The sequence below is a fragment of the Gobius niger genome, assembly GCF_951799975.1.
Source record: "Gobius niger genome assembly, chromosome: 4".
NCBI lineage: Eukaryota > Metazoa > Chordata > Actinopteri > Gobiiformes > Gobiidae > Gobius > Gobius niger.
The window spans coordinates 6,385,722-6,412,222 of record NC_136855.1 but is presented as its reverse complement, the minus strand read 5'-3'; the positions used below and the strand labels follow the sequence as shown (position 1 = coordinate 6,412,222).

At 42.7% G+C, this 26,501-nt stretch overlaps 2 protein-coding genes across 2 annotated transcripts; both read left to right on the top strand.

Annotated features, from left to right (window-relative positions):
• Positions 1-205: 205 nt before the first annotated feature.
• On the top strand, positions 206-5,494 carry psmd13 (proteasome 26S subunit, non-ATPase 13). The gene is made up of 13 exons (XM_079554921.1): positions 206-392; positions 955-1,033; positions 1,665-1,699; positions 1,773-1,828; positions 1,923-1,966; positions 2,044-2,130; positions 2,455-2,626; positions 2,750-2,829; positions 2,916-3,041; positions 3,117-3,179; positions 4,864-4,944; positions 5,037-5,153; positions 5,299-5,494. The coding sequence occupies exons 1-13, from the start codon at positions 292-294 to the stop codon at positions 5,392-5,394; spliced, it is 1,137 nt and encodes a 378-aa protein (XP_079411047.1). The 5' UTR covers positions 206-291; the 3' UTR covers positions 5,395-5,494.
• A 2,065-nt stretch (positions 5,495-7,559) lies between these two features.
• jph3a (junctophilin 3a) lies at positions 7,560-25,479 on the top strand. The gene is made up of 9 exons (XM_079554946.1): positions 7,560-9,603; positions 14,179-14,379; positions 15,083-15,309; positions 16,916-17,247; positions 17,384-17,508; positions 18,931-19,207; positions 20,019-20,529; positions 23,784-24,071; positions 24,976-25,479. Exons 1-9 carry the CDS (start codon positions 9,222-9,224, stop codon positions 25,054-25,056), a joined length of 2,424 nt encoding a protein of 807 aa, XP_079411072.1. The 5' UTR covers positions 7,560-9,221; the 3' UTR covers positions 25,057-25,479.
• The last annotated feature ends 1,022 nt before the right edge of the window (positions 25,480-26,501 follow it).

Below are 26,501 nucleotides of genomic sequence, written 5' to 3'. Positions count from 1 at the left end.
TGTGTAAATAAATTAAATAAATTAGTGTCAGCTCGTTTCTTGTCCAGCGGGTGCTAGTTTTCAGGAAAAAAAAATACGTTTCAGTACAGGTATATATATATATAAATGTCCAATAATTTATTCCAAATCATAACAATTAATTAATAAATGTATAAAAAATGACTCTATGTCACGTCCGTTTAGTGGTTCACCTACAGCGCATGCGCAGCCGGCTCTTCTTGTTAGTACAACACGGACCGCAGACTTTCCACTTTTTTTTTTTACTGCTGAAATACTCCTAATTTCGTCAAAATGAAAGATGTTAGCGGGTATCTCAAGCAACAACAGAGCTGTAGCCCCACACCGGAGATGGCGGCGGAGTGGCACGGCCTGGAGGACCTTTATAATAAAAGGTAAAAAGTATGAAATGCTGAGTGGATGCTAGGTTTAGCTAACAGTGCTCATTCATTTCAACGGTGCGCTGAGTCACTAGGCTAATGCTAAGCTCATGTTTACTGTCACATCAGCCTTGAAAAATGTTCTTACTCCTCATCGTTTAATGTGAATCAAAGCATGTTCCGCATAATATGGATAATTTGTGTTAAAGTGTTAAAGCTACTTATTGCGAGGGACATATGAGGTGACCGTAAATAGTAACAGTGGTAAAAACATTTGTAATACCATTGCTAGAGTTAGCACTTGTCTTGGGGTAAACGTATAGTAACAGAAATGATTAAATATAGACATTCAGAATAAGCTGATGAATAGAAATGAGACATATTTATAGCTGTAAATCCTTCTATGCATCTGCTCCCCACTCATATTTCACCAGTCAATTGCACAATATAGGACTGAAATCTGTTGTCCTTGAGTTGAGCCCAGTTGTCCACCCCTCAGCACTTAAATTGTTTTTCTGTCTGTAGCCACTTGTAGTAAAGCTGATGTTTTGTCCACTTGTACTTCTCTACGTTGCAGGTTGTGGCACCAGCTCACACTGAAGTTGACAGACTTCGTGAAAGATCCATGTTTCCAAACAGGAGATGGACTCATTCAGGTAAAAACCCACGACACTACCAAACTCATTACAAACACTTAGTTGTACATGACCTTTACCCAACCCCTTGAAAACAGAGCACTTTCCCTCCAGTTTGGCATTACACAAATCTAAAAATCTTCTTGAACAAAGCATCAAAATAGCAACAAAAACAAAGAAGAGAAGGAGCACGAAAACGTAGGGGAAAAAATGACAAAATAAAGCCACAAATAAGCTGTGAAAGTGCTGCAAAAAAACGCAAGGGAAAAAGATCAGTTTTCTAGGCCTTCGCTTTCAACTGAGGCGTTACACTGACCCTGTAAGCTGTAAGCTCCATTGAGAAGCTTTTAGATTTGGGTAAAACTGAACTAGTGAAAATGCATTACAGATGAATGATTTTTAGGCTTGATATGAAATGACACATGTTTATGAAGTGATTGTTCTTAACATTCCTTCCAATAGATGATTTAAAAGGTTAAATGCTTAATCTGGAGTTCACACAAATGTATTATGTGTTGGATGTATTTATGCGTTGTGACCAGCAGCTTATTTGTTTTCTGTGGCTAGCAACAAGAAAAATGGCAGATTTTGCTGATAATGTCCAATTTCATAGCCTTCTATCATTGCCTAAACTTCATAATGTTTTTTGCAGCTTTATGATAACTTCCTCTGTGACTTCGAACACAGGTAACATTTAATTTTTTGGGTCTGTTTGCACTGTTTTCTATTCCTATAGCTCTATTTCTATATCTCTTCACAGAATCAACCCTCTGTCGTTGATGGAGATCATTTTATATGTGGCACGCCAAATGTCAGGTTAGAAGAAATCCTCGCATTATAGTATTAAAGATGTTACAGGAGCATCATAGACTTAACGTGGTGTAACACTCAACTTTTCTTTCTCCCCCAGATCCTAAAGATGCCATTACCTTCCTGGAGAAAACCAAGGAGAAAGTGAGTCTTTGGTCACAACTGCCTTTTTTTTAATTTAGATTTTTTTTTCCTTATTCCTGCTGTCCCGTGTGTTTCAGGTGAAAAGCAGCGACGAGGCAGTGATTTTGTGCAAGACGTCAATCGGGCGACTCAAACTGGAGATTAGCGACCTCCCAGCCACAAAGGTAACGCTGCAATATCACCGAGAGAGGAGTGATTTTCAAATGTTTTTCATAACCAGTGCCTCCACCAAGAGTACAGCCAGTGAAATTAACCTTGAGCTACGGAGAAAACACTGGCTGGTGATAAAACCACTAACCACTAATTACTCTTAGGATTAACATGGACTAAACAACAACTTTATCAAGTCTATTTTGGGTAGAATAGATCTCAGCCAGGACATAATTGTGTCAAATTCAGATCTAGAACAAAGTTTAAAGCTCCGAAAAGTCGGTAAAAGCATAATTCTGGCTCTTTTTATTGATCTGCCGTCTGTGTTGTCTCCGTAGAAGCTCATCGAGGAGGTGGAGGAGACGCTGAACAACCTGCCCGGAGTCACGTCGGTTCACGGGCGTTTCTACGACCTCTCCAGTAAATACCACCGCATCATGGGCAACCACGCCAGCTACTACAAGGACGCGCTGAGATACCTGGGCTGCGTGGACATCAAGGACCTGCCGGGTGAGTGTCTGGGATCACATGACTATTCCAACTGACAAAGAGTGTGAGATGCTGATAAAGATGTGTTTGACCTTATTACCAAATACCTACAAAAGCATAAAACCTCCTCTTTAAACCTTTCAGATTCGGAGAAACAGGAGCGAGCGTTCACTCTGGGTTTGGCCGGACTTTTGGGAGAAGGAGTTTATAACTTTGGAGAACTGGTGAGTCACTACAGCGCTGTATTAAATCGTCCTTTTATTTATGGCACATTACCGAGTTTTAACGTTTTATTACTGTGTGAATTCAGCTGCAGCACCCAGTCCTGGAGACTCTGAGGAACACGGACAAACAGTGGCTGATCGACACGCTCTACGCTTTCAACGCCGGCAACGTGGAGAAGTTTCAGGGATACAAGTCGGCCTGGGGGCAGCAGGTACAGCGGCGACGCCTTAAAAACCGGCTGCACTGGGACATTTTTATTGTCAACTAAGAACTGTTCTGTTTCCAGCCTGATCTCGCGGCGCACGAGCCCAAACTTATGCAGAAAATCCAGCTGCTGTGTGTCATGGAGGTGAGTTACGACCCCTATCTCTCCACAATGGGAGATGGGGCCTTTAAGGCAGTGGCCGCACGCCTCTGGAACGCCCTACCAGAGTCCCCGAGGGCTCCCCAGAGTCTTGAACCCTTTAAAAAACATATTTATTTAAAAAGGCCTCTATGTAGCCTCTGACTATTTTATTATGGCTATATTAATTAGTTTTTATCTAATTTATTCACCTGTTATAGCACTTTGAGGTTTCCTTGAAATGTAAAGTGCAATATAGATAAAATGTAGTATTATTATTATTATTATGACTTCAAAACATCTGCCGGAATTTGTACTACAGCTATAGTAGTAACGGAGGCGAAATGCGGCCCTCGGATCAGTTCTTGCTGGTCCATAGGCTTTTTTGCCAAGTTGGCGCACGTCTACAGGGATGTTCAGGTTTTATGCTTGGGCTGGGGAAAATGGCATGCCTTAAAATTGTAAAATCATCGTTAAGATAAATACATTTGCATTACATTTCTCCACCATTAAGTACCTTTTAATATGATGATCTCAGCTGAGAAATGACTGCTGTTGTGACACGGCAAAGGAAAAACAGCCTTTGACTGCTTGTTTCTGGCCTTGTTGGTGCTGAGTTGCTACCGGTGTCGCCACGGCAGCGCAGAGTGGAAATAATATAGCGCTCTGCTGAACTGAAAACACTATCTACTCCACAGAGGCTCGGCCTGTCCTTAAAGGGAGGCAATTTGATGACTTCAAGAAAACGGGAAACAGCCGCCTGCTTGTCATGTGGATATTCGAAATTTTAAGAATCTTATTTAGATGACTTTTTCATCTAAAGCATTTCAAAATTTGTGAAATAGATCTGTCGTAGGCTAATTAAACAAATTAGGAATGATTCTAGTCACTTATATTCATTTAAAAACAAAAATCTTTATTATAGATTTATTTTACATTGGGGTTTCTGCATGGCATTAAAAGGCATTAAAAGTCCTTAAACAAATGAAGGCATAAAAAGCATTAAATTGAACTCAAACTGGGACTCAGGATATGGTGATGCACTTTTAGAACCGAGGTTTACTGTCATTTTTATGCCTGCCTCAATATATGGAACTTCAAATTTGTTATCGTGACAGGTCTACCGATACACACAATGAAATCACAAAGTAGAAGCTAACAGGCTAACGGTCAAAGCTAACTGCGGGCTAGCGCCACTTGCACAGTATTTACAGCCAAGTTTGAGTGAAAAAAATAATTTCCATTGTGTAATTGGATGTACAATATCCCTCTGTCCCTTTGTCTTTTCTGTCGGCGTAGTATTTACTCTCACAGACAATTAATGAGTAAAAAAAAACACGTTACGACACCTGCAGTTGCACTTATGGCCTCCAGGGGCAAGAGTTGCTTAGTTCTGCTTTAAAGAAATGTTTTGGGAATAATATTAGCATTGATCGAGTATTATTGTAAAGTTAGTTGAAAATCCAAAACACATTCAGCTGCAGTTTTGGCAAAAATGTTCTACTCCTCTTGCTTGTTGTGTCCAATTTGCTTAAACACAGATTTGTTTACAATTGTAACATCAAAATATAGTATATAGTATAGTAGCTTGTAGAAACCCTGTCCATGATTATGACCACAATAACTAACAGTTTAGTGTGAGTAGTAAAGTTCCATGTCTGAATAAAGGTCCCACTCTTTGTGTTTCCAGATGACGTTCACTCGACCAGCGAACCACAGGCAGCTCACATTCACCGAGATCGGACAGAGCGCCAAGATCCCGGACAACGAGGTCCGTGTCGAACGCATGCGACACTGAAATGACGCCTCTCCTGTTTAAATCCGGTCGTGTGTAACGTCCCATTGTTGTTCCACTGTGTCCAGGTGGAGCTGCTGGTGATGAAGGCGCTCTCTGTGGGGCTCATCAAAGGAAACATCGATGAAGTGGATCAGAAAGTCCAGATGACCTGGGTCCAGCCGCGAGTCCTCGACCTGCAACAGGTTTGGACCATAGATTTTCACGTGGTGGTCAATGTTGAGGTTTTTTTTGCAAGTTTTCTCCCTTCGCATCTTGGTTTTAATGTCAGCAGAAAATGTTAAGTCTTTACTGTGGATCGTGTCATCCATTTTCCTGGTTTCTCCTCAGATCAAAGGCATGAAGGAGCGGCTGGATTTCTGGTGCGGAGACGTGAAGAACATGGCGATGTTGGTGGAGCAACAGGCGCACGACATCCTCACCTGAACAACCTGCACCTCCCGCGCCTCCCGTTTATACTCTGTGTTTTTGTTTCATACCTCTGTACACGATGCCTCCGTCGCACAATAAACTTCACCTGTTTAGACACGTTTTCCTCCTTTTTTAGCAAAGCCACTGACACTGAAGTACGGCGGTAGTTTGCTTGCAGTATTAATTATGCCAACATGTTTTTTTCTTTAGCTTTAGTTTGTTTTGTTTTGGACAATTTAATATAACTTTAGTAAAGGAAATGTTTTAGTCAACGAAATGAACCCTGGTGGTTTGTAGAAATCCAAGACATTTAAGTACATTTAAATGACTTTTTGAAGATCGGGCTCAAACGGCGCTCTCTAGTGTTGAACTGCGGTATTGACTGTGTTTTTTCTGCATCGTTTCACTTCTTTCTGTCTAGCCTTATTCCTGTCTCTATAAAAAACATCACAGCACAGAGCGTCCTTTTGAGATCGATATGATAAAGATGTGACCCAAAGCACCTAAAGCAACTCTGACAAGCTTTATTATAATTTATTGACCTGTTGCAAAAGCTGATCATTTACCTCTTGCTTGAATGAGGGGTTATAGTTTATCACTGGGTCTATGTTTTTAGTTGAAGATTTGCACAAAGTAACCATTTAAAGCACCAACAGAAACCAAATCAGGGCAGGATACAGTATGTTGATAATGCTTGATTTATTGAGATTTTAAACAAAGCAAGATAAATCTTTAATTTCTACAGCTTTTTCCAGTTAAAATACAATATACAAAGGCAAAAGAAACTGAAGGATAAAACCAATTTATTCCACACCAGTAAAAGTGCTGGGAGAGTGGCTTATGGCTCAGCTTAGTGGGAAATCTAAATGTGGCGTCCCGCTTCCAGTAAAGCTAAACGCACAGGTTTGTTTGGTCATTTTTTAAAGGTATACTGAGGAACATTTTGGACTAACACAGAAAATGCTATTACTGCAGTGGGTAATCAAAGAATGGATTTGGATGAGAAACGAACCTGTTTAAACCTCAAATTTATTTATTTAGTCACATCTCCATGGAGACGAGCTGGAGACGTACCCACTTCTGGTAAAGTTTACAGTCATTTCTTAGGAAAGGTGAGCCTCATAAATGTTTGTACATTTGTGAGGTATTTTTCATTGATAAAAATATCTGTCATAAAATAAATGCTTATATTTTAATTTTATTTATTGAGTAAAATTCTACACGCTGTGGCTTTAAGGTGTTTTCCTATGATAAAAATATATTTAGTGTAATATGTATTTTATTGTATTTATTTGCTGAAATGGTATGCTGTGTGGCTTTAAAAATATGCATAATTGTATATATAATATAAAGTATTTTGATTCATTCGTTGATTCAAAATTTCACGTATATGCTACACATACTGTTTGCATTATTTGCAGCTTTTACAACATTTAAACATACTTTCAAAGGATAAAAAAATGCATGTACATCAAATACCAGCAGGTTGAAGGGCCCATGGGCATAAGGACAAAAATGCGTGCTCAGTGCGGGCTGTCAAATTAGTTCCCTCTCTTTACATACGCCCTCACATGTAAGGCTTTATCAGATGACATTTTCCCCGAGACTAAACCAGGTCTAAACTAGGCCTAAACTAGGCCTAAACCAGGTCTAAACTAGGTCTAAACCAGGACTAAACCAGTTCTAAACAAGGTCCGAGCCATTTTCATTGAATTGACACTGGGAAGAAATATGTACCTATTGGTCTGTTAAAAATTAAAATAGCTACAAAATGTCTGTGGAAGGACCTCCAGACCCCCCTTTTAAATGTGTCCCCCCAGTGTGGCAGTAGCAACGGTTCTTCAAATTACGGTTATTATGCAAACTGTTTTTTTTTTCCTCTCACATGTAGATGTTGTTAAGGCGCTACATATATATAAATAAATATTGATTGAGTATATAGGGGCCCTGAAAAAACTTTAGCCCCGGGGCCCATTTGACTTAAATCCGGCACTGCCAGTAAGTGCTTTGTTTGCTATTGTTCTGTAAATATCTGTGGCGCGAAACGTGCCTCGTAAATAAATGTGCCATGCCTAAAATAAATGTTTGACATATTTTTCAGTCCAGTTTCGTCCTCTCCAAACTTTCCCTGGCGGCGGCGGCGGATGAGCAGCGGTCCCTTTAAGACCCCAGCGGGAGGGAGGCAGCTCTCGGACCGCTCCTCGCAGCCTCAGCGTCGGCCTCTTCTGGAGCCCAGCCTCGGAGCGACAACCAGGGCCCTTCCCCATATAAAAACACCCCAGGGGGAAGCGGGCAAACACGGCCAAGTCCCCCCCAGTCACCCCCGCCTCTTTACCCCGCGTTTCTTAGCCCTTTTAAGATGAAAAACTGCCTCCGAAAACTGGACATTTCTGGACATTTCTCTTGCAAGCATCCCTCCTTTCTCACACTTTGGATTTTCCGCGGATTTTTCCAAACAAACCGGGACGTGTTCAAGCATAGTCGGGTATAAAACTGCATATTGTTGTGCTTTTATGAGTCAAAAGTGCTCTGAAAATGCGCGTTTATTTGGGTTTTTATTTTTTAGTGAATGCTAGTCATTGGCCTGTGTTAGCTTTAGCATCGGTGCCAGTCAGACTCATGCACAAGGCCTAGCTAGCTCCCAGAGGAGAACAACAGCATGAAAGACACTGCAAAAGGAGCTTAAAACGCGCTCAAATGCATTTTAAACAGCTAAATAAGTCGAACTAGTTTACACTTTTAAGAATAGAATGCGGTTTTGTGATAAACATTGTGGCTTTTTCCTACTGATAGCATTCCGTCCACACACGTCTTTATGGCTAACTAGTTTACAAGTTAATTAGGTCAGGAGCAAGGCAAGCATTTGATAAACATTCACTGCTCTCTTCCCTGTTAGCCAACATTTTCTTATTTGTTTTACCTCAGTATTGTAGTTCAGTAATTGCATGCTTCTGTTTAGAGCCAAAAAAGTCATTTAGCTTGTGCTAATTGTCTCAAATGTTTTAGATAAAACTTGAAGAAATCTTCCTGTCATGCCCATAGTAGCACATTCGGTTTTAGTTTAGACACAGTAAGCACATTTTAAACCTTTAAAAGAGTCAGCTTGGATTATGTGGGGGTAGCTTGCTCAGCTTCAGCCAATTCTAGATTGTTACTGCACTTTTGACTGATGACAGATGGGCTTTTTGCTCTTAAATACCTGCTATTTTTGTACGTAAAATGTCTTTATGAAGCTCCTTTTTCTCATAATCACTGATATATGCACTTGCTCTTTTGTGGAGGACGTTGGCAAGTTCGGGTTTGAGTTACATCATTGAGAAATTTTAACCAAGTTTTAAGCTCAAATTACACTTCTTCGACCACTTTACGCAATCTTTGTATATATTTGGTCACAAAATTCTGTCTTTGGCCCTGAGTGGTTGACGCTCAGTAATTTTTCAAGTTTTGGAACTTTCATTGAAAGGTTTCATATTTTTTCCCTCCAGTTTCCTTCACAAGTTTGATTTGAACAAAAAAAATCCCAATTTTTGCAACTTTTGAAACAGAAAATTTCCTTTCCTCCACGCCGTCTTTTCTCTGCCCCTTTGAAAACGATTGTCTCACTGCCTAAAGTTTGAAAAAACATTTTTTGTTTGTTTTGTCTTTTTTATTTTTTGAGGAGAATGCTGGGATTCGACTCTATATAGCGACTGGGATCCTGTTGTTTTCCGCCCAAGTCTCGCTTTTCTGCGTCTTGAAGTGAACTCTTGAACTTTTGAGTAAGTTTCCCTCCCTCGCTCGCCCCCTGACCCCTGACCTCGCGCGCGCTCCCCGGCCCCTCGTGCGCGCCCCTGTGTTTATGCATGTCCAGTGGAGGCAGGTTTGACTTCGACGATGGGGGGTGGTACTGCGGTGGGTGGGACCAGGGAAAGGCCCACGGCCGAGGGGTGTGCACTGGGCCGCAGACCCAGGGCGAGTACGCCGGCGCCTGGAGCCATGGCTTCGAGCTGCTGGGCGTCTACAGCTGGCCGAACGGCGGCGCCTACAAAGGCACGTGGGCCCAAGGCAAGCGGCACGGTGTGGGCGTGGAGACCAAGGCCTGCTGGGAGTACCGTGGCGAGTGGACGCAGGGCTTCAAGGGCCGCTACGGGCAGCTGGAGAGCAGCACCAGCGGCGCGCGCTACGAGGGCACGTGGAGCAACGGGCTGCAGGACGGATACGGCACCGAGACCTACTCCGACGGAGGTAACCAGTCTGATGGATTTCAATACGGTGACCTGTCATTCACATGTGTGCCATTGTAGCAAAAGGTTTCAAAAAGCAGTCACCTGGACCGAGTTGTTTTTAATTGAAAATATTTTGGCATTATCTTATTCATTTATTTGATAAAGATTCACGTTAACATTAAAGTGACAGTCTGTAAGTTCAAATGTTTTACAAATGTGATAGATGATTGTATTATTTCTGAAATCCCTCCCTTTACTTATCTCCTCAACTAATCAGAATCTCCGGTGCCGTCACTCTGACCAATGAGATGACATTTCCTGTAAGCCTGCCTGCACACTAATTTTTGTTTCCCAGGATGGAATAGGTCAGTCACTGACATTAGCAGCCAATGACGAGTGGAGCTCCAACCGTGACGTCACCTCAACCAAACAACGCTATTTAAACGAATCCAAAGTAACCGTATACGTGACCCTAATCCTAACCTTAAAGGGACAGGCCACCGTTTTTCCATACTGAGATATGTTCTTTGCTGAGCTTAGACGAGTTGATGCGTAGCTGTCTGGTCTTTGTGCGTGCGCTTAGTCATGCACAAAGACGTGTAACTTTTCACGTAACTGAAAACGTGTAAGAGCTTGGGTGCTTCTAACTTCACCCCAGTTTGGAGTTTTATGAATTGCTGGGAGAGGCGTGACTGAGGGCACGCACAAAGACCAGACAGGTACGCATCAACTCGTCTAGGCTCAGGTAAGTACATGGAAAAACACTAGCCTGTTCCTTTATGGATAGTGGAGTTTACCAAAGGTGTCTTGCAGGCGTACAAATCTGATATGCAAATGTGCCCTTTCCCATCTTGGGGAAAATAATAGCCTGCACAGGGAACGAGGAGGGACTTTCAGGCCCAATCAGGAGGGGAGGGGACTTGATTGTTTACTTTTGAAATGTCTTTTTCTTTCGTGGCTAATTTTGCCATCACTTGAGTAACCATCTGCTTTGAAACAGCAGACGTAAATGAGTCTTGTGGGAATAATCTTAAGTTTACATGTCCCTCCCTCCAAGAACTCCTTCGCCGTTTGGGCAACACGGTGACACAGCGTTTAGTAGGGCTGGGATCAAATATAGTTTATTGTTTTGTTTTTTTTAAAGAGTTTTTGTGAGAATTGTGTGGAGTCTTCCTTAGCATAAAATAATGTTTTGCAATATATCACAACACATCCTTGCTGTGATATGCACAGTAACGGAAACCATGTATTGCAATACTTTGATACACAACCCCGTTATAGAAAAAAATAATAATACAAACTTTGGTTAACAACAGAAACTTTTAAAATGCCATTTTCACTTTCAAAAGTCTTTTACTCCATGTCTGATTTAGATTCATAACTGTAGGAGACTCAACTTGTGCTTTCTTATTCAGTTCATTCAGGGTAAAGCTTTGCTGTTCGTGCGCACGAGCTTCACCTCTGGGGCAAGGACTCTCGTGAAAGAGTTTCTGAATCTCACAGGGACTTTCCTGGTTTAACAAGGGCAGCCTCTATAAAGAAACAGATTCTTTCAGAGAAACGGAGGCCTAAAGAATCAACCTCTGATCTACAACAAACAACATGAGCCTCAGGGGATGACTGTGTCTGATTTGAACAACACTGGGCTTTGATCAATCTGGATTGTTGGGTAGATCATATTCAAAAACAAATATTACTTTTTATTTCACTGCGGTTGGTGAAAACAGTCGAGCTTTAAGGTCTGTGTCCAGATTTACCTGAAGAAACATCTTGGATGAAGTAATGTGAAACGTGTCGACCCCAGTCCAGGTGACTACTCTTTGTAAACGTTTGCTACGATATATCCAGTGAATATTGTGAATATTACACAGGAACAAACATTGATTTCAGATGTGATTCTCAGGCAGAGCCAGTTCTCTGGTCTCCACACACTCGTATTATCATTTCTCACGCCTGTTGGCAAAGCCTTTGTTTTTCTTGAGTTTGTTTTGTCTCATTTGTTGAAAGCGTTTTTTGCACAATTTTAAACAGATGAATACATGTGGCATTTTGTTTATTTTTGTTGCTGTTTGTGATGTATAAAGTGCGTTTCATTGCTGTTTTTCTGCATGTTTATTGATTTCAATAAAGTTTATAATTTTAAGTTTATTTTTTGTCTGTTTTGTGCTTTTTCTTTTATTTACTGTGTGTCTGCGTTTACGTTCAATTGTTTTACATCATCAGAATGTATTCACGTCAACTTGAAGAACACGGCACGGCTTTAAGGAGGGCTGCAATGACCAATTAATCTTTTTTTGGAAATGGCAAAGAACACACTGCCATTCTTAACTACACAAGCATTCAGAGTTTGTTTTGAAAAAGTCCTATGTAAACCTTTCATGATATAAAGCAGCCAACAAGTGACTTTTTATAAAGGGAAAAGAGGAAACTAGAGCTGTTTGAGGGATTCTCAAACTTTTCACACCAAGTACCACCAGGTCCAGATCAAATGTGGATTAAACCCAGCCGAAAATAGATGAATAGAGTTTTTCCATCACAAACGACGAAAGAGGAAGTAAACTGAATTGTCAGTTGTGGTCGAAACTCGTCCCAATTCTTCTCCGGAATGAGCTACCATCAACATTTCACAACTTGGGGTCACTGTGAAAGATACCAGAAAACTAGTATGGAATTGGTGTTAATACTTTATGCACAGTATTTCTTCTCTGACAAAAAAATAAGTCAGACTTTTGGCCTTTAAATGCATCACTGAAGCATCAAGGAAATGATCTGTAATGAAATTGAAATCTAAAATTGCAGCTGACCCTGAGTACCACATGAAGTAGCCCAAGTACCATCGGTACCACTGGCCTAATGTTCTACTGCATCAAGTTGTTTGAGGGCTGCCAGTTCAAACAATATTTTAAAAGACCATTTCATTGATATGAACCATTATGTCACAAATTATGCTTTAAAAAAAAGTGAGTCAAAAGAACAAACAACTATACAACGCTTTAATAAAAAAAAAAAAAAAGTCCCGGGGCCACAGAGCGAGCCCTAATGGGCGTAGGGTTACTGGCCCCCTGGTCTGAGCCAGTAAACAGTAGATTTCTCTGGGATCTTTTCTGCCCATGTCTGATTTCTGTAGATCCTTTTTTAAATAAATAAAACACTTTTTGGTTTTATTGGCACGCATCGCCGGAGATTGTACTTTTTACTCCGAGTTTAACCATTTCAGTTCATTATAACCTCAAAAACTCCACGCTGTAAACACACACATGCGACCTTCAGTGAAACAGGTTTGGACACCTCTGATCTGAGCTTTAAAAACATTGTAAAACATTTAACCAATAAGTTCAAAAGTATCGTTGTGAAGCATAAATAAAAAAAACAAAAAAAAACAATTACCTTTATTTTCCTATGTGAGGAAAAAGTAAGTTCTGCATGAAAGTTCGTCTGCATGGTTTGGATCAGCTCATGAAGTCCCACAGTCTGTGACACATTTACATGTATGACCAGCCTGAGTTACAGCTGCACTGCTGCTGGGTTTGTATGCATTTTTCATTTTCAGCTTTCTTTACATGGTCGAAGTTGTTTTGACGATCCATTTGTAACTATCCCTAGTGAAATGAACAGGAAATGTTCCAACAATAATCGACCCATCTAAATGCAATGTGGTCCTTCACCAAAGATGACATTATTTTAGCCTCACGGTCGTGTTTAAATCAACAAGGCTGAGGAAATTGCCAGTTATATTTGGGTCCAACTATTATCTATTTTCAGAGATATTTAAGCCATTGTGAAGGCTTCTTTTTTCATTTTAAGTGCAAACATGGGTGTGCCACCAAATTCTGGGCCCTGCGTAGAATCGCTCTCCCTCTTGTAATGTGCTTTACAAGCCTTTTTCTCAGAGCGCTGTACTCATTATTCATTCACTCCATACTTTATTCATTCCAACAGATTCAGTTAGTTTGACAATCTACTTTCTCTTTCATTGTGACTTCATTAAATGACTTTATCATTGCAAAATAGATTCATCCTGGCTATATACACTCAATTAATGGGGGTATAATGAATGAGAGACATAAATGCACAAAGATGTTATTTTATATAATATTTTTTGAAACATTGGTACATAAACTGCAGCCTGTATGCCGACATGTGCAGATCAGTTAATTATGCTTCAGCTCGTTTTGGTCTCACCAAATTTGATGTTCTCTGTGTCCAGTTATAGTGTGGAATTATTGGATATGCTATATTATGGTGACCAGATGGATAGGGTGACCAGATGGATAGGGTGACCAGACGTCCCCTTTTACCAGTCCCAGTTTTGAAGCCTCTGTCCCATCTCCCCGTGGATTTCTTCAAAACCATTGATTTGTCCAAGTGTCATACAAGCTCTGTCCGTGTTGTCCCAGTTTTCCCCTGTGCCAAATTCAATTCCACAAATTCCCATTGTGTTCGGGTTTTAAATATGGGAAATCTGGTCACCCTAGGCTGAATTAAACCGGCACCGGCCATACCACAACTGTCCACAAGAATCAAATGAGCACCCCTGTACTCATGCAGTGTTCCCTCTAGTGGCTGTAAGCTGTAACTGTCCTCTCTGTCCCAGGCACGTACCAGGGCCAGTGGCTGGGCGGGATGCGGCACGGGTACGGCGTGCGTCAGAGCGTGCCCTACGGGATGGCCGCTCTGATCCTGTTCCCGCTCAGGACGTCCATCAACTCCCTGAGGTCAGACCACAGCGGCCCCGGGCCCCTGGCACCGGAGGAGGGCCCTGTGCCGCCCGGAGACTCCTCCGGGGCTGTGTCAGGTCAGCCACACTACATAAGACGATACACTACACTGCACCACAGCGGTCCTTAATTTAACATAAAAGAAGTTCATTTACTCAACTACCTGTTTGAATGATGACTTTAGTCAGTGCGGGTCAAAGTACATGATTTCATTACTTGAGTAAAAGTACAAATACTACATGTCAAATGTTACTCCAGGAAAAGTCAAAGTTGTCAACCATTACTTCAGTGAAAGTACTTAAGTATTTGCTGCATACAATCCTTAAATATTCAAAGTAGAAAGTACTGGTCAGTACAAGTTATTTTTCCGCTTCAAAATTCTCCAAATTCTCTGCACAGCAACATGATGGAGACAAACCTTCTTCCTTGTTGTGGGTCAGTGGCATTTGACAATACACCTGAACAGCGCCACCTACTGTTCGTAGGATGTGCATTGTTAGGCAAATTTACTTTACAGATTGTATTGAAATGTACTGAAAGAGTTGAAAGTATTATAATAAAGTGTAACGTATTATATTTCAAATGTAGTGGAGTAAAAGTAAGTTCTCAACACAAATACTAGGTATATATCTTAAAAAAACTCAAAATGTATTTACTGACCAGTACACCTCTGGTTTAGTTTCACATATGCTATATTCAATCTGAAAACCAACAATCCCATGATCCTATAATAATATTTATATAATATATAATAATAACTACCTTTGACCCTTGTTCCAGGCCTGAGTCCTGTGGGGCGTGGAGGCTTCGCTCTGACGGCTCCGAGTGAAGCCGAGAGGCGTAAACGTAAAGGCCGACTGCGGCAGTCGATCCTGAGCGGCCTGAAGCTGCGCCGCTCCGAGTCCAAGTCCTCGCTCGCCTCTCAGCTCAGCAAACAGAGCTCCTACTGCAGCGAGACCGGCATGAGCACCGTGAGCTCCGACCTGCACTCCAACCACAGCCAACAGGTGAGTCTGAACACCGCCCACATAATCTAAACTCCGCCCACAGCCGAAATCACAGAAACACTGTTACCATTGAGCCTGCTCCTACAAATGTGCACATCTGTTAGCAAACGGCTTCCCGGCCTTGTTTAAATTGAGCGTTCTCCCCCATATAAATGAATGGAGAAGCCAGTCCCTGCACACTAAAACAGTAGGAATAAAAAAAACAATGCATCAATTCGAATCAAATCACTTGGCTAAGTGAGACAGTTATTATGCAGTTGTTACGGCCCCGGCCCGTGAGGCCGCAACAAGAGAGGAGCAGGACGCAGAGTACGAGTTTTTAATCCAGAGGGTAATTTTTCTTTTATTATAAAGAGTATGGCACGTAGAGCGGGCGGCATGGCTGGTGCGGCTCGGCAGCCCGGGCGAGATGTCGTGCACCCAGGAGCACCACCCTTAAAGGGCCGCGGCCTTTATTGCTGCCAATCAACCTCCACGCCATGCAGCCTGCTGAACATAAAATGATTATTAAGCGGACCAGGAGCGTGCATGGCCGGAGCGTGCAGAGAGGAGGGCTTACGCAAGGGCATCACACAGTCTTATGGCATGAGGGACATAAGATCTTCCCTAAATGTGGTTTACAACAGCTGAAACATCTGGATTGTTCATCTTTGGGCTATTTGAAGCTAATGCTAACAGCTATGGGAAAAATACATTGAACGCCGTTTCCCGTGCTAACTGGCCTACTGACTGCATATGTTAGGATCGAAGGCCACGTCTCCCTTCCATTTCTTTTTTTTCTTTTCTGTAGCATTAGACGACCTTTAAATGTTTGAAATTGCATAATTAAACCCATTCTGCACACACTGAACGTTTGAAACATTTACACAGCATCTTTCAGTTGCCAGAAGACTTTTAAATTGCTTTATGTTAGACCTGTAAGCTAATAACAGTTGCTGAGGCACAATACTTCATAATATGGCAATATTTTTCTGCTTTAAAATGTTGCAACATTTTGTGCAGTGCCCTGTGGTTGTAGTAATTCCTGTTGCCTGTCTGTGACAGTAAAAAAGTAAGAAAGGCAGGATAGAAGAGCCGTTAGTAGCTTTGTGAATTCAATTCAGGTTCAGTTTGAGATTTGCATTAGAAACATTATACACGGTGGGCGGCACGGTAGCGCAGCGGTTAGCGCCTCCGCTTCACAGCTAGAAGGTCCCGGGTTCGATTCCCACCAGGACGGGGCCTTTCTGTGTGGAGTTTGCATGTTCTCCCCGTGTCTGCGTAGGTTTCCTCCGGGTACTCCGGTTTCCCCTACCACTAAAAACATGTGCAATAGGTGAATCCTCCAGCCAGGTGATTCTGACCATCAGCCTGGCTCCACATCATGGAGATGGGTCCCCGGGCGCGGCACTGCCGTCGACCACTGCTTCTTACGGGTTGCCCCAGCGGCATCGAAGGATGGGTTAAATGCAGAGAACAAATTTCCCTACGGGGACAATAAAGTTAACAAACAAACAAACAAAACAATATGCAACGGATGCTGTTTTTGTCACGTGACTCACAAAAACACTCTTGGAGCTCTTCCACAAAGCACACGATATTCAGCAGTTCTCGTTCTGATCCCCAGGGGGCTCCGATAGACGCCACAGTGACAGAGATGTACGCGGGCGAGTGGCGGACGGACCAGAGAACCGGCTTTGGCATCGGCCGGCGCTCAGACGGCCTGCATTACGCCGGGGAGTGGGTCGCCAACAAACGCCACGGCTACGGCTGCACCACGTTCCCTGACGGCACCAAAGAGGAGGGCAAGTACAAGCAGAACGCCCTGGTGAGCGGCAAACGCAAGAACCTCATCCCGCTGAGGGCCAGCAAGATCCGTGAGAAGGTTGACCGGTCGGTGGAGGCGGCAGAGAAGGCGTCGGACATTTCTAAACAGAAGGCCGAGATCGCGCTGTCCAGGTCAGAAACTAATGGTTTCACGTTTGTGCTTTTCTGTTGAATGGACCTTTCTGAAGTACTTTGTTCCATTTACCGTATTTTTAATCCGGTGATGAATTATTACTTCAGAGAAACTCAACCCAAGTTATTTGTTCAGGATGAGTCACGCTCGGAGTAAAGCTGAAGCCGCGGAGGCCGTGGCGCAGAAAGCTCTGGAGGAAAGTCGCTTGGCTCGAATCACCGCAAGAGAGCTTTCGCCATCGTTCCACATCTACGAGAACGGTCAGTCTCTGCTACAAACTAAATGATCACTAAACATCAAAAATAGACCCCCGTCAAGAGGAATCTCATAGTTTGCTTGTATCCGAGATCTTGTCCTTTCTGTCTGGACTCATGACCATTTGAACAAGTAGGAGCATAGATCATCCTAGACATATTCACCATATTCAGACCCACTCACTTTTGTCATGGAAGCATTTCCGGTTAGTGTGAGCCCTAAAGGACCAAAGAGGACCAATATACTGTTTGGAATTGTCACATGTTACAATATCATTATCAATATCAATATCAATATCAATATCAATATCAATATCAATATCAATATCTGGAATTAAAGCCAATGTCAGCTCAAGCTAGATCTGCAGTTTGGCTATGAACGAAGAATGAGGGTGAGTAGATGAGAGTAGGAAGAGATTGACTAGTAAATCCACATCTGTTACGGAGCTCAACAGTCCCGCCTACCAAAACACAGTCTGGTTCTGGAAGTTCAATTCCATTCCATTTTCAAAAAGTTCTAATATTTTGAGTTTAAACTAAAGGCACAGCAGAGTCCAATGAGCTATGTAGTAACTACTGATCAGCGTGTGATCATTTAAAGTGAAAGAAAATAACAAATAAACTTATGCCTTGGCCTGACAACAACGTTGTTGTAATTTTTGTCCTTCTAGTTTGATGCTATGTTACCGCTAGCTCTTGTAGCTCACGCTATTTGTTCTGAAGTTAATTAAACAAAATTCAGTTTCAGTGGAGAAAGTAAAAGAACACTGATGATTTTTTTCTTTCGTTTTGTGGAAAATAGCTGCCCATAACCTTCTCCCAAGCCGCTAGTACGTCGCCATGTTTGATTCTGTCGCTCCGCCTTCTTCATGCTCTCTGATTGGCTACTAGTCATAAGTCCCGCCTTGGTTTGAAGCTGCTTTTCCCAGCTTTGTGTCCAGAGACTAACATGTCATGTGTTTTGCCGAGTTTATTTTGGCTATTTAATATTTTGTGGGCTGCCCCTTTGAGAGCGTCAGGAAACTAAAGTTATGAGCTCTCAGTGCAACTAACAGAAAAAAGACAAAAGATTGCTGCTGAGTTGTGTCCTGACGCTTTACAGTGAAAAGGGACTTCCCTTTTCACTGTACTGGCCTCACAGAACCTTCCTGCTATCCAGCGAGATAAACACCGGCCATAAAAAGACAAAGGGCTAAACCCATCCTGGCGCCATGACTTTTTGTGTGGAGGTGTTTATCTCGCTGGATAAAAGCAGGACAAGCCGTTGAGTGGAGAAATGCACTTGTTACAGCAGCTCTAAAAACCCACAGTGAGGTGCAGATAATGTAAAGTTAAGGTAAAGGTAACTGTGCAAAGTCAAACAAGTCTCTCTGTCTCGAAGCTTTTGCATCGTTGTGTGACCTAAATCCACTTGTCCTGATTGTCCAGGCCTGGAGAGCGAGCGTCCCAAACATGCGGACGGTAAAGACAAACCTGACGCGTCGACAGGCAGCGAGAGCCCCCTGTGCACCCCGGATACGACCCCCTCCGCCCTCACCCCCGACTTCAGTCCCGCGGCGCCCGCCTCGCCCCCGAAACACCGCCCGCGAAAGACCTGCTTCCACCGGCAGAGCGCGTTGGACGACCAGGCCGAGATACAGGTGCTGGTGGAGGGGCGGGGCCTGGAGCTGCAGAGGGGCGGGGCTCACCACACCTGGGACGACAGGTACAGCGGGCCATATATGTGTTATTGCATTTTCCTGTCTATCAGACCAAGGTCCAAATGTCCACCCTAGTCTCACATGAATGAAGAAAACAGCCTGAATTATTCGCCTTTTTGTCTGAGTGTTTTGTGTTGGGATGAGTAATGAGTACCGTTAAATGATACCAGATCGAAAACTGGAACAGAATAACATTGTATATCTTTAGATCCAAGTTTTGATGCTGTTGGTCCAGGGACAGCATTAAAGGAAGTGGTTGTTTCAGCTCAAATTATTTTTATTATTATTTTTAAATAATAAGATGGTAACACTAAACCTTTAATAGGAACTCTCAATAATTCTGAATTGTAAACAAGATCTTTATTATCTACCTTTATTAACAACCCTTAATTTTTTTTGGCTACATTGACCACCGCCCACTCTACCATGTGATGGGACCACATCTTGATCTGGTCTTGATGAAGAACATTTCCCATTGGACTGCAGATGGAAATTAGCTCTGTGCTAAATCTGGCATATTTAAAGCGCTATAGTTGTCTGCTCATTGATATGCATTAGCAAAATCCATTGAAATTAATTGATAAAAGAAATGAAATGAAAATAGTGTCGCTTTCCGTTCTATTTTCCTTCTTCTGAGTACTGAATGCTGTCCCTGTTTCTCCGATTTATGTTTTTTATTACATGACCCACACCGGACTTCACATGTCCGACTTCTTCAGTGCAGCTGCCCAAAGCCACACAGACAAATCCCACTTGGTCTGATAGAAAGGAAAATGTAAAAATATGAATCACCAAATAAAACCTTTTATGAACTAGGTACAGCAGCCGATCGACCACGCCCTCTCTGCTGGAGGAGACTGAGGGCCAGATTAACGGGCATGAGCCGGTCGTAGTCGTGGCCAACCACAAGCCGCGAGACAAAGCCCCGTCGGCCAATCACAAGCCTCGAGACGCGAACCATTACGCCACCTGGGAGCACTCCAGCCAGAAACCCTCCAAGCACGGCTCCACCAATCACAAGACGCGGGAGTACTCCTCATCCAATCACAAAACATGGGATCACCCGTCGGCCAATCACAAGCCTCAGCTGCACGTCCTGACCAATCATAGAGGCCCGCCGGACCACGCCGCGTCCAATCACAAGGCGGCGGAGCACGTGCCGTCCAATCACCACAAGCCCCAGGACTATCCCCTGAGCAATCACAGCGCCAAGGAGCACGGCTACGGCAACCACAAACAGCACAACCACAGGCCCAGCACAGGCCACGCCCACCACTGGAGCCCCGCCCACTCACGGCTGACGGACGAACACGCCGGCGACTACAAGGTCAGAGGTCACCTTTATATGATTTATATAAAGTAAGTAAGTGCTTTATTTGTCATTGTACACGTGTACAATGAAATAGTGTTCAGGTGTTATAGAGAAGGTAATGCAGTATTTTATAGGTTTTCATGTCCAAAACAGCAGAGACATGTCACGTACTTACAATATACAGTAATATACACTGTTTCATCAGTTATTTCAGTTATTTCGCTCATACAGTAACCTGTGGTTACAGCTTAAGGGCCTATCTCACCGGCCTGGAGACTAGCTGGAGACTCGAGTTGCTGCTGGTCATGGAGATTTCTCCGAAATGTCTCCTGGAGATAAGGTGAGTCTCCAGGTAGTCTCGGTGAAAATGAACAAGTTCGATTTCAGCAGAGACTGCATGGAGACTTTGCAAGTCTCCATGCAGTCTCCCTATGGGCACGGTCTGAGGCAGTTGTGTCGCAAATACTATTGTTCCTGCAATGTCTCAGAGTCCTGATGGATACCAAGGTGATCTCAAAGAGACTCCGTACATCTCTTTGAGATCTCCTTTGTATCCATCAGGACTCGGAGACATTGCAGGAATGTCACAGAAACCTCTCACAGGTTGAGGAAAACAAATAGTGTTCCGACGTTTTAGAGACATCTCCGTGACCAACGGCAACTCGAGTATCCAACTAGTCCCCAGGCCGATGAGATAGGCCCTTTGATTGCACGCAATCGATCCAAGTTGCAGAGACTGCCGTGATTGGCATCGTCTGGCAACGTCTCCGCAACTCTCCTTCAGTGAGATAGGCCCTTTAAACAACTGGGTAAATCATTACTGCTTTGAGAAATACTTCCTGTCTTTGTGTCCGTGTCTGTGTAAAAGGTCTGCTCCTCTAACTCTTACACATTATGTTATCTGTGCGCTCTAATGTTACACACTAGCTGTGGCGTTGTTTCAATAAGCTTCAAGAAAAGATCCAGTGTTGCATTGATTTTTCATCAAGATCCGATGTTTATGATGGGAGAGTGTGACCACTGTGCAAAGCCTTCTCCAGCACATCCCAGATATTCTCAATGGGGTTAAGATCTGGACTCTGCAGCCAATACATCTCACACTCCCTGAACAACTCTTTCACAACTTGAGCCCCATGAACCCTGGCCTTGTCATCTTGGAAAAGGCCCTTGTCAAACAAGAATGTATTATTCTCCATGTATTATTCTGGATACATTTAAGGAACTTTTTAGCCTGGCTAACACCAGACTAAAATCACAAGTGATATTTAGTCACAAGTGATATTTAGTCTGGGGACCACCAATTCATTTTCTCGTAGGAGAGGTGTGGTTTACGATCGTCCATACTCGTTTATTGGGCGATACGAAAAAAAAAAAAAAAAGTCTCATGCGTCTGCACGTAGCCATGGCCAATCGTATCATCGTATGAGATGACGTATGACGTACCCGCTGTAAACTTTTGAGCTAAATTATTTAGAACAAGGTCTAAAGCTTGATCAAAAAATACCATCGCGTCTGCTGCTGTCACGTTGGATCCGTAAATAAACTTTTTTTTTATTATCCGTAAATAAACTACAAGCTTCCATATATCGAATAGCGCGTCATCGTCTTGCCGTCCCTCCTCGCTCTGTGATTGGTTCCCAAATCCACCGGAGATTTCGGCCATGGTCCCCAGGCTGTTGTGCAGTTTGAAATAATTCGAGCGCACACAGCAGCATGGTGTTAGCCAGGTTAGGAACTTTTGTAAGTATAACATCAACCCGTCCAAGGACTGCGGGTGGAAACTGGTATCTTCTGCTCTAACCTGGCACGTGACATCTCTTCTTTTGAGACATATTTCTTTTGTGCATTGTCCCTGATCAAATAAAATCAATTTATGTCAAAGAAATCCATGGATGGAATAACCAGAGGTGGTTTACTTGTGCAAGTCGTTTTTTTTCATAGGGTACTTTTTACTTCTACTTGAGTAATATTAAAATGAAGTATGTTTTGTACTAGTAAAAGTAACTCATGTCTCTGTGAGTAAATGACAAAGTGACAAATCTTCATTTTGACATATAAAAAAGATGTATTTCTTGTTTTTGTTACTTAATTCTTTTTTTTTTTTTTTTAATGGTATTTCATGTTTTGTTTCTCATAATTTATGTCAAACTGAAACATGAATCACACTTTGACACTTTACCACTTTACAGTTACTCAAGTAACTTAAGTACTTTTTTACTCTTACTTAAGTAAATATCTTGGCTTCTCTGCCCACCTCTGGGAATAACCTGGTCATTCAGGATGTTCAGGTCATCAGATCTCAATCTTTGGGCTCATAGTGTTGCTTAACCTCGACCTGACCAACTGTTGCAGCTCCAAATCAGAACAGTTAGTTACATCCAGGTAAAGGATAGTCAGGCAGAGTATAAACTGTATGTCTTTCCCCAGGACCCCTTCATAGTTTATATAAAACCTGTGTTTACTCCTAGGACCTCTTCATTGTTTGTATAAACCTGTGTTTACTCCTAGGACCTCTTCATTGTTTGTATAAACCTGTGTTTACTCCTAGGACCCCTTCATTGTTTGTATAAACCTGTGTTTACTCCCAGGACCCCTTCATAGTTTATATAAAACCTGTGTTTACTCCTAGGACCTCTTCATAGTTTATATAAACCTGTGTTTACTCCTAGGACCTCTTCATAGTTTATATAAACGTGTGTTTACTCCTAGGACCTCTTCATAGTTTATATAAACGTGTGTTTACTCCTAGGACCACTTCATAGTTTATATAAACCTGTGTTTACTCCTAGGACCTCTTCATAGTTTATATAAACCTGTGTTTACTCCTAGGACCTCTTCATAGTTTATATAAACCTGTGTTTACTCCTAGGACCTCTTCATAGTTTATATAAACGTGTGTTTACTCCTAGGACCACTTCATAGTTTATATAAACCTGTGTTTACTCCTAGGACCTCTTCATAGTTTATTTAAACCTGTGTTTACTCCTAGGACCTCTTCATTGTTTGTATAAACCTGTGTTTACTCCTAGGACCTCTTCATTGTTTGTATAAACCTGTGTTTACTCCCAGGACCCCTTCATAGTTTATATAAACCTGTGTTTACTCCCAGGACCCCTTCATAGTTTATATAAACCTGTGTTTACTCCTAGGACCTCTTCATAGTTTATATAAACCTGTGTTTACTCCCAGGACCCCTTCATAGTTTATATAAACCTGTGTTTACTCCTAGGACCTCTTCATAGTTTATATAAACCTGTGTTTACTCCTAGGACCACTACACGGTGGACATGCGTCTGTCGGACCCGCTCTCGCCCTCGCCGTGCCCCGGGCGGCTGAGGCCGCGGTTGCGCCCCGTCAGAGAGGCGTCTGTGGACTCTGTGCAGCGATTGGACCGCCTAGCTCTGGGGGCGGAGAATGAGGACAGAGGGGTGGGGCATGAGGGTGAGGGGCCAGAGTCGTGGCCAATGAGCAGAGACCTCACTCTGTCCACGCCGCTGAAGTCAGCGCCCATCATTGCTATGGAGACGGAGTCCGAGGTTTGCGCCAAAACCAGCTCAGTGAGTGTCCCATTTTTATTACTATTTAATAACTTTCAGAACTGCAACTGTAATAACTGTTGACCCTAACAACTCGATTCCCGTTTGGGGGAAGGCTCTGCCTTTCTCTCCATCTGAGATAATAATGTTTTTTAAACAGCGGTCACTGACAGTAGTGATCTGCAGGTCACTCTGTGGCACAGGCCTATTTTCAGAAGATTATATAAAAGTCACTTCTGTACTCTGTACTATTTAGTGAGCTCCATCTGGCAACACTGATGATAGATCTAATACAAAACACCAGCTGCAGTTTTAGTAGTCATATTAGTATACAACTATAACACTCATTTTATGCATCAATCTTTCCTAAAGGCCTTTTTTTTTAAGTTGGTTGATCTTGTCCTTCTCTCAGACTGAGGTGAACTGAGGTGATCTTTGTCTGAAAAAATGTTTTTCCAGTTAATTCTGATTTACTAAGGCTAAGTGTGTGATTAGGAACAATGTTGTTTCTAAATTGGCTGCACTGCTATAGAGTAAAGGATCTAGTTCTGTCCAGTTCCCACTGCATTTTTACTGCAACAAAGGTCCGGGAGGAGCTTAAAGGGACTATACATAATTTTGAATAATTTTCGTCACAATGTGAGGAAATGGACATTTTTGCATCACATAGTGACTATTTTGGTTGACCCTACACAACATCAATGAATCATAACATGGTGCAAATGTCAGGCATCAGGATGTTTTTTTCACAAATGACTACTTTTACAACATACTTTTATGGGGCAAAAATAATTGACCTAAAAAATAAATTCAGGTATAGCTCCTTTTACATTGTATATTGAAGAAATTTGACTTTTGTGACACCTGAGATTACTGACAATATCACTATATTTCTTCTGTCTGAATAAAATCTCTCTGTCCACAGGGCTCCAGCTCGTTCCTGGTCGTCATGGTGATTTTACTCAACATCGGAGTAGCCGTCCTTTTCATTCACTTCTTTATTTAGGCTTCTGCAGGTAACGCCTTTGAGACTCTTACGGTAAAAACACGGTGACCCTTCCTCCTCCTCCTCCGCCGCCGGTTCAGTCGGGACTAAGGTCTGAGCCAGGCCCGGACTCTGGAGGGAGCGCGCGGGGCCGCGGAGGGGGCACGAGCATGACGTCCCACAGACTCAAGATGGTTCGACCGATCGTTTGTACACTTTTACAGAAAAACACATAGTCGCACCAGCTCCGCACAGAAAGGAGAAACCGGGCCGCGAGCAGGCCCGAGGACTGGGCGCAGCCGAAGAGGAGCACCGTCCAAACAACCAAGGCCAGTCCACCGGGGTTTTCCCTTTGGAACCCAACTTCAGCTTATCATGACCACGACCCTACGCTAGTTCCACTGACCTGTCCCGAGCGCCAGTACTTCGCGTCCTTGATCATATTTTTAAAAGATTTCATGGACAGTGAGTTCCTGTAGATGATACTATGTACTATATAAAAACTTGCTCATGTAGGATGTAAATACTTCAGCGGAGAAGACATCTGCGTTTATAAAGGAGTCCATTTTGATGAGTTTTGTAGGTCTGAGGTATTACACTGGCTGTGACCTTATTGATTGCCTCGGTTAAGGCGGGGATTAAGAGGTTAAAGGCTAATTGATGGTTAGAAAACCATGGTGCAGTTTTGTTAGGACAGTTTAATCTGATGTGCTGATCAGAGAAGCTATAAAACGGTCCCTCCTTAAAGCCAGTAGAGTATGGAGCAGCAGCCTTTGTGAGCATACTCCCAACATGCCTCCACAGCTTATTCTTGTCCCAAGAAATAAAGGCTATTCCATGAGAGATTTCATTGATAATGTTAAATTGTCTGGGGGACCCCCAACTTTTGAACGGTGGTGTATGTTTTGACCGAACGCACCCCTTTATCTGGTCGTGACTGCCCAGTTCAGTTGGACTATGGGCTTTTCACATAGGGTTATTAGTTTGTTCACGAAATGTGAGTAAATGCTTTATATTAGAGCGTTAATGAATATAATCAGCACTGCAATCGTGATTTATCTCATTTCAAAAGTGTGATTATTCAGATTTAAGAAATTATTCGACAGCAGCCCGGTTGGTATAGAGAGCTGACCTGTAACTGAGAAGTTGGCGATTCGAATCCCAGCTCCCGTAGGTGCACGCTGTCATTGTGTCCTTCGGCAAGACACTTCACCCGCCTCTTCTCCAGTGCCAGCGCACACTGGTGTGTGGATGGGTGAGCGTTTCATGCTTTGAGAAAATGAGAAACGGTCCCGTGCAGCAACTCTACATTGCCACGTGCCCTTCATCAGACATCCATTCTTTTTCTCAATGAGTTCACTTTGGATCCAGTCCGCAAACCTTTTTTTTTTTTTCTTTCCATTTAGCTTGGTTCGCACTTTGAGCTTAGTGTTTAAATCTGCATAAAAACTATTCAATTTGGATCT